Raw genomic sequence first — 8,648 nt, forward strand, 5'->3', positions numbered from 1 at the left:
CATGGCCTCACCAGAAAAGACAATTGTTTGATAAGGTAGAAGGCGTAGGAAAAGAGGAAGGCCACATTCCGATGGAATGACTCAGCCAAACAAACCATGGCTCGAGTCTGCTAGTCCTGAGAATGCTGGTTGGGTGACTTGGAAGTCTCCCATTCATGGGCTCACCATAAGTCAAAGTTGACTTGATGCCAGTTAACAACAAACAAATAGGCTAGGACTTCCACGTGTTTCTGACTTTTTTTTTCTTTTTGAGGCCCTGAGGTGTCAACCCAGTATTTTTTCTCTAAAACCAGTATCTATACTTCACAATGGATGGGGTTCGACTTTGCCATATTTCTGAGCATCCCCAAGCTGTTTTAGGACCAAAAGAGAGACTGCTAAAAAAATTAAAGAAAACCGGAAGTGAGCTCAAGTCTGTCTGAGTGCCACTTTTTAAAATGCTTCTTTTGGGCCCGACAGCAGCTCATGGGCTCCAAACCAGAAAAAAAAGGTCCTTAGGCTATAGGCTTGTTGGGTGCCTAAAAATTCAAAATTTGCAGGGATGATGACATATACCAGGTGGAGCCTCCAAGGCCCCAGGAAGGCCAATGCAATTGTCCAAACGATAGCAAGTGCCCATCCCTGATTTTAAAACGATATACTAGACATGAGAGTTACAGGCTTATTTGTTGAAAGGTTGCTATGGCCAAATAACTAAGTGCAGTTGGGCTTCACATTTGTATCCTTCTGAAGAGCTGGATCTCATCACATCTAGTCTGATCTTCACACGTACCAAACTGGGCAGGGGAAGCAAACTGAATGCACAACTGCTGACATGCTTTCTTTAAAAAATTATCAAAGGGGAAATGTTAATTTATTCTCAAACAACCAAGTGTCTTGTAGTCCTTTAGACTAATGGACTTATTTAAGCATTAGCTTTTATGGGTTAGAATCATTTCATCAGAGGGGAATACATGCACAGAAGCTTTCCCACAGTAGTCCATCCATCTGGGAAAGGATGGTAATTCATGAAAGCTCATGATTAATACATTTGTTGTTGTTGTTAACTGCCTTCGAGTCAGCCAGACTCACGGCACCTCTGTGATGAGACACCTCCAGCACCCCCTATCCTCTGTTGTTCTGCATAGGTCTTGCAGATTTCTGCTACCTTCTATCTTTACCAACATTACTGTCTTTTCTAATGATCATACTTTCCCATGATGCCCAAAATACAACAGGCTCAGCTTCTATTTGGCTTCTCGGGAGGTTCTGGCTTGATCTGTTCTAGGATTCATTTGTTTGTCTTTGGCCATCGTAGTATGTGATGCTCTTCTCCAGCCACCACATCTCAAATGGATTAGTTCTTTCTGTCTACTTTCTTCACTGTCCAGTACACATCCATACATGGTAATAGGGAATATAATGGCTTGGCTGATTCTCTTTCATGGCTGCCTTACGCATTCCTAGTTTTTTTTTCATGCATCTTCTGGTCTGATCAATGTTTGAGCCAAGGTATGGAAAATCTTTAACTATTTTGATTTCTTCATTATCTTCCATGGTCATTTGTTTTCTGTATGTTCAGCAGTAAGCCTGCCTTTGCACTTCCTTCTTTGACCTTCTTCCTCCTACTTACCCTCCTTCCTCCTTTGTGAATCTAAACCTGCTCTTCATATGATGTTTCTGTGTACAGTTTTAACAAGAGGGTGAACAGAATGCAGCCTGCCTGACCCTTATTGGGAACCATTCTATTCCTCCAAATTCGTTCAACAGCAGCCTCTTGTCTTAAATACCGATTTCTCATCGAAACTATCAAATGTGCGGCACTCCCATGTCTTTAAGAGTGTTTCCAAGCTTTTTGTGATCTATTGTAGTCAAAAGCTTCGGTGTAGTAGTCTATAAATAAATACTGAATTCTTCTGGAATCCCTGGTTCTCTATTAACCATTGTATGTTAGCAATATGGTCCGCAATGCCTCTTCCTTTCCTGAACCTCACTTGCACCTGTGAGATTTCTCTCTCCATGTATGACTGGAGTCTATGCTGCAGAATTTTAGGCAGAATTTTGCTTGCATGAGAAATTAATGCTAAGGTTCAATGGTTGCTACAGTCTTTTGTCTCCTTTTTTATGGATGGGGATATATATTGATCATTTCCAGTCTGTTGGCCTTCGTTTTGTTTTGTTAGCAGCTTTTAGTTAACACTAGAGTTGATTCTTTCGTGTGGATTATAGTAATTCAACTGGAATATCATCTGTTCCTGGTTATTTTTTCTTTGTTTTGTCCACCTTGCTATCCAGAATTTGGCTTTCATCTTCATATGGATCTTCATTCCATAGCTCTTCTGTGTGTTGCTTCCATTGTCTATTTCTTTGTGGTCTCGTAGTATGTTCCTCTTCTGATCATAGAGCATCCCCATCCTTGCTTCGAACTTTCTTTTGAGTTCCAGGATCTTATGGAAGAGACTCCCGTTGTTGCTACCGTTTTCTCTTTCTCTGCATTTAATATTATAATAGTCCTCTTTATTCTTGAGCAACAGTCATTGGACAGTTGCATTCACAGTTCTCATTTTGTTTTTATCTCTTTTTTCTTTTGCGTCTCTTCTTTCCTTAATTGCTTGAAGCATTTCATCTGATATCCATGGTGTCTTCTCTTTCCTCTTGGCCACTGAAAGGGTCTTCCTACATTCTTCCTTGATTATATCCCTGGTTTCTGACCACAGTTCTTCTGGTTCCCGTTCAATTATGCTTAATAGTGCTAATCTACTTCTTACATTGCCTGTAAAGTCTGTTGAGATACTGTTCAGATCATAATTTGATATCACTGTTTTTGCTTTTTTCTTCAGCTTCACTCTAATTTTTGATATAAGTGGTTCATAATCTGTACTACTGGCCTAATTTGGCTGCAAGAACAGAGCTTCTCCATCTTCTGCTTCCAATTATATAGTCTATCTGATTTTCGTATTGACTCTCTGGTGATGTTCATGTGTACAGTCTCCTCTCTGGTTGTATGAAGCAGGTATTTGCAATAAGTAGGTTGCTGGCCTCACAAACTTCTATCAGTCAGTCTCCTGCTTCGTTTCTTGAGCCTAGTCTGAATTTTCCTACTGCTTTGGATTCTTCTGTTGTGCTTACTTTAGCATTCCAGTCATCTACAATTAGTCTGAAGTCCTGCGTTAGGAGACGAACGATCAGGGGTGCAGGAGCACCAGGGCATCTCCACCACCACGCCATCAACGCTGCCTCCATTGCTGTAAGTGAGGAACTAAAGGGGGGGGGGCGACAAGATGGCAGGACAAAAGGGGAGAGGACTTGGGAGGAAGACCAACAGAGTATGACAAAAGGATGGAAGGACTGATGGTAAATGAAGAATCAGAAGCAAAGAAGGAGAGGGAGATTTGAGGGGTCGGGAAGAGGAAGCAACTGAGTCAAGAACAAAGGGATGTATGGAATAATAGAGTAACAGAGAGCTACTGGGCAGCAACAGTAGTGATAGGTGACATTGATATAAGATATCACAAAGAGAAGAGCAGTGACACCTTAGCTAACACTTGTCAGTGCCACGTGAAGGGAGGCAAAGGTAACCTCATTGCAAGACCCTTTCACCAAGAAAACTCTGTGATGAGATAGCCCAAATGAAATAAAAGGGAGCTATTACAAAAAGAGAAAGAATAAGGAGAAGCAATGGGAAATCACAGCAGAGAGTTGACCAAAGGCACAGAGGAACACAAAGATGAGTTCTCAAACTGCAGAAATGATCAGCAAAGCAAAACTTGTCTGCAGCAGCACTATGCACTTTATAGGACCATGGAATGTGAGAAGCATAAGCCAGGGGAAGCTAGTCATAGTAAACAAGGGAACAGAATGCATAACAATACTAGAGGTGAGGGAGCTAAAATGGACAGGATTGGGCCACTTTGAACCAGGTAACTACACAGTGTTCTACTCAGGAAATGAAAAGACACAAAAAAAATGGTGTGGCTTTCATATAAGGAAATATAGCAAAAGTAATCGAAGGATACAACACAAAATTGGACCAAATGTAAAAGGCTTCAGAGAAAACCTATAAATACCAACATAATCCAAGTATATGCACCAACACAGAGACAAAGGATGAAGAAATTGAGAGAATCTATGAAGGAATTCAGGAAGAAACCAACCCAGGATTTCAAATTTAAATACATCCGTACATCTTACAGGCACCACAACACTTTAAATTTTTCAAACTTCTATCTACAGTCGCCCCTCATTTCTTGCAGACTTCATGTCCGCAGTCTTGGACATTCACAGAGGGGCGACCTCTGTTATTGTCAATGGGGTGGGCGCTCATGTGCACATGCCCCTTTCAAGCCTATGGAATATCAGCAAGTCTCTGTTTTGGCGGGGGGGGGGGGGGTCCAAAACGGATCCCCAACAAAAACAGAGAGCCGTCTCTATTACAAGTATCTTTCTGAAGGTAGGTATGGCCAAAATCCAAACAAAAAATAAAGCAGTATGTAGATTCCACTAAGACAGCAACTATTACATTAAGACATGCTACTGACAAAGCATTCACAAAGCATGTTTCCTACTCAATCAAGAAGTTCTACAGATAAGGTGTTAAGACGAGACCAAAAGAAAGAATCCAATCATTTATACACAAAGGGCTGAAACAGATGGCCCTGAAAGTCTGGCTCAACGCTGGCTTGGGGGATGTGCCGTTTAGACATGACATGCCCCAAGTTGCCCAGTAGCCGCACTGGCGATTACATGCAGGCATACTTCCAGGTGACTTGGAGGTTTGGCGTTCATATGCCACTTGCCCCAAAGCTGACAAAAAGCCACTCTAGAGACAAAAGGGCGGTTTTTCCCCACCCCAAATAGGAGTGCTCCTGTTTGGGGCGGAAACTGGCTGGATTGGGGCGGCAGTGTGCAATTGCCATGGCCCCAATCCAGCTCTCTCAGAAGCTGCATCACGCCGCCCCTTTGGGACCATCTGTTTCACCCCTAAGTTTTAGTATTTTAAACCCTGCACAAAATCAATCTGAAGGCAGTATGCAAGAGAACAGATTCTAATAGAAAGCATATGATAGGTAGCTAGTCCATTTTCATTTTGTCTGTTGAGACATCCAGCTGTTTTAACTGCAGAAGGAAAAATACTGGGAAAGTTCTTTCTTCATAACTTCATGAGAATCCAGTATTAAAACATCAAAGAAAAAGACTGAGGTTATGGTATTTAAATTGTTTTTTTTAAATGGGGACTCAAATCAACAGCTGGCAACATGGCTCAAATTCCTGTCTTTTGACCTTAGTCAAAACTGGAATATTTCCAACGCTAAATTCAGCTGTTTTATTTATTTGTGTGTTCCTAAAGAATAGTTGGGAAAGTGGGGTTTTTTCTTTAAAAAATCCTGCAGAAGCCTCTCCCTGGCCTTGGATGTTACGAAAAGTGAGGAAATCAGCTTCATCTAGTTTAAGAATAAAGAAGCTAAGAAGATCAGGGGGAGCCAAGTTTGAAGTTTGTTTTTTGCTTGTTTACATGAGCTCAGTGTTCACACCCTTTTGCAAAATGGGAATACTGTAGCATTTGAGGGCAAAGGCTACTGTTCACACAGGCACTATTCATAAGAAGGGAAGCAATCAAAAAGAATTACCAGACACACAAATGCAATCATGCATCTCCTGCAGCCACTTTCCCTGTAGACACTACCACTCTTTCCATTTCTATCCCATAAGGCTGGTCTTTCCTAGACTACACAGATTCAGTCTCATCTTTCATTGTTTTGGGACCATCAACTGTCAAACCTACCAAGATCAGGAGCCCTTTTATATCACACAATACACTGTGACTCCACTTTGCAACTGCCACACTTCCCTCCAATGGAATCCTGAGATTTGCAGTTTAGAAAGAGGCATTTAGAATTCTCAAACAGAGAGAAGTCTAGTTCGTCTCCAAAGTATAAACTCTAAGATCCCACAGGATGCAGCCCTGGTAGTGGAATCATAATGCTTTAAGTATGTAATGTGAAAGGGCTCCAGACGCAAGGCTATCTACACCTACTCATGCCCCTTTCATTTAGAATCATAGAATCATCGAGTTGGAAGAGACCGCAAGGGCCATCCAGTCCAACCCCATTCTGCCATGCAGGAACTCTCAATCAAAGCATCCCTGACCGATGGCCATCCAGCCTCTGTTTAAAGTCCTCTAAGGAAGGAGACTCCACTACACTCCAAGGGAGTTTGTTCCACTGTCAAACAGCCCTGACTGTCAGGAAATTCCTCCTAATGTTGAGCCTGAACCTCTTTTCCTGTAGTTTGCATCCATGAAAAGAGATTCCACCTAAACATCAGGAAGAATTTCCTGACAGTCAGGGCTGTTTGACAGTGGAACAAACTCCCTTGGAGTGTAGTGGAGTCTCCTTCCTTGGAGGTCTTTAGACAGAGGCTGGATGGCCATCGGTCAGGGATGCTCCAACTACACCTTAAAACACCAAAGCCAGATCCAGATGTAGTCATACCTGATCAACCCACTGGAATCAATGGGACATGTTAGTGATGACTACCCTAAACCAGGTTGATTTCACTGGGCGTACTCTAAGTGATTTAACCCTACGTTTGACCAAACGTTTTATCATTTGCATTTCAGCCATTCTGCCCATGGCTACCCCAACCTCTCACAACTATTCTTTTTAGATTTCTCCAAAATTCATTCCTTTTTGTGCGACACACAACAGGTAAGCTTTGAACCTCAACACCAGTCTGCATAGTATGCTATCCTCCAGCCTCCACACCTGACCACTAGACTCCCTTCCACACTGCAAGACAGGCTGCTTCTCATCACCCTCCACCCCATCCAAAATGAAAGGGTTCTACAGAGCGTACATTACTATCTATGTGCTGGTGATAACACCACACTCTGTATCCCCACACACACACCTAAAGTCGCTTGGCTTGAAGCTACTGGTCCTCTACTTTCTTATGTGCCATCAAGTCCTTACCGATTTATGGAGATCCTAAAGGGCTTTTCTTGGCAGGTTTCTTCAGAGGAGATTTGTCACTGTCATCCTCTAAGGCTGAGAGGGTGTGACTTGCCCAAGATCACCCGTGGGTTTCATGGCTGGGTGGGGAATCGAATCCTGGTCTTCAGAGTCACGGTCCAACACTTGAGCCACTACACCGCACTCGGCCCATTCGCACTACAATGACCCTCCGTTTTCATGGGGGATCCATTCCAGACCCCCATGAAAACGGAGGCTCGCACATATTCAAGCCCCATAGGCTTTAATGGGGTGTGCCCCAGTGTGCGCACCATAGGAAACAGTGGGTATTTGAGGGCATGGATCTCAGATCTGCGAGTTAACCAGCAGCGACCGTATGTTGTCATATAGTGTTATTATTTCACTTTAGACTGTGGAATCCTGGGATTTTTAGTTTGACAAGGCACTAGAGCTCTCTGGCTGAGGCCTCTAAATGAGACATACAGAAACAAATGGCAGAACTTGCCTATAGGGAAACATTGGGAAATACAGTACTTGGCCATAGGGAAACACGGCAGCATACTTGCCGATATGGCAAGCGTTCTCCAATGGTTCCCTATGGACAATAGTACACACTGGAGAAATAACCCGGTTTGGCCCCGCTTTAACTCTTTGCCTAGCTCCTTGCTATGGAATTCTGGGAGTTGGAGTATGTTGTGGGGCCCACAACAAACTCCAACTCCCATAATTCCATAGCCCTGAGCCTCCTTGCTTCCTTCCACACCTACCTTGTCGAGGCAGTTCACCTTCTCGGTCGGGTAGACGATCTTGCCGCAGCGGGCGCAGCTGGGGTTCATGGCGGCGAAGGCGAAGGCGGGGAGGGTGGGCTTTCTTTTTGGCAAGAGGGAGGGAGAGGGAGGAGGAGGAGAGGCAGGAAGCAGCCCCGGCGACGGCTGGAATCCGACTGAAGAAGAAGAAGAAGGGGGGAAAGGGGCGCGGCGACTAGGCGAGAGCCTCTCTCTCTGTCGCCTCCTCCTGTTGCGCGCTCCTTCCTTCACACTCTCGCTCGCTCGCGCGCCCCAGCCAATCAGCTTACTCGCGCTGGCTGCCTCGTCCGCGCTCCAGCCAATCAATCTCGCGCCCGAGGAGCCAATCAGCTACTCTCGCTCGCTCCCTTGTCCGCGCGCCAGCCAGCCAGTTTCTATCTAGTCAGTCTAGGCAACGGCTCGCGCTCCCTCCCTCCGTCTTCCTCAACCGCGCGCCGCAGTCAGCCAGCCAATGGGTAGCGCTCGCTCGCTCGACCCCGTCCTCTTCCTTGCCCGCGCGCCTGCCAGTCTGTCAATCAGTCAATGGCTAGCGCTCGCTCCCTCCCTCGACCCCGCCCTCTTCCTTGCCCGCGCGCCTGCCAGTCGGTCAGTCATTCAGTCAACAGCTCGCGCTCGCTCGCTCGCTCGACCCTGCCCCTCTTCCTTGTCCGCGCGCCAGCTAGTCAATCAGTCAGTCAGCCAATGGCTAGCGCTGCCTCCCTCCCTCCCTTCTTCGACCCCGCCTTCTTCCTTGTGCACGCGCGCGCCGACCAGTCAATCAGTCAACGAGGGCTCACGCTCGCTCACTCCTTCGCCCGCGCGCCAGCCAGCCCCGCCCTCTTTCCTCGCCCGCGCGTGCGCGCCAGCTCTTCAGTCGACAGCTCGCGCTCGCTTCCGCGCACCAGCAAATCAA

General features: G+C 45.4%; 1 protein-coding gene across 1 annotated transcript in view; it reads right to left on the reverse strand.

Annotated features, from left to right (window-relative positions):
- The window catches only part of LASP1 (LIM and SH3 protein 1), a 68,591-nt gene extending 60,351 nt beyond the window's left edge, over positions 1-8,240 (reverse strand). Inside the window, exon 1 of the mRNA XM_042472623.1 lies at positions 7,718-8,240. Within this exon, the coding sequence (XP_042328557.1) occupies positions 7,718-7,786 (69 nt within the window). The 5' untranslated portion in view covers positions 7,787-8,240. The remainder of the gene's footprint in view (positions 1-7,717) is intronic.
- Between the last annotated feature and the right edge of the window lie 408 nt (positions 8,241-8,648).

Source organism: Sceloporus undulatus, chromosome 6 (genome assembly GCF_019175285.1).
Source record: "Sceloporus undulatus isolate JIND9_A2432 ecotype Alabama chromosome 6, SceUnd_v1.1, whole genome shotgun sequence".
NCBI lineage: Eukaryota > Metazoa > Chordata > Lepidosauria > Squamata > Phrynosomatidae > Sceloporus > Sceloporus undulatus.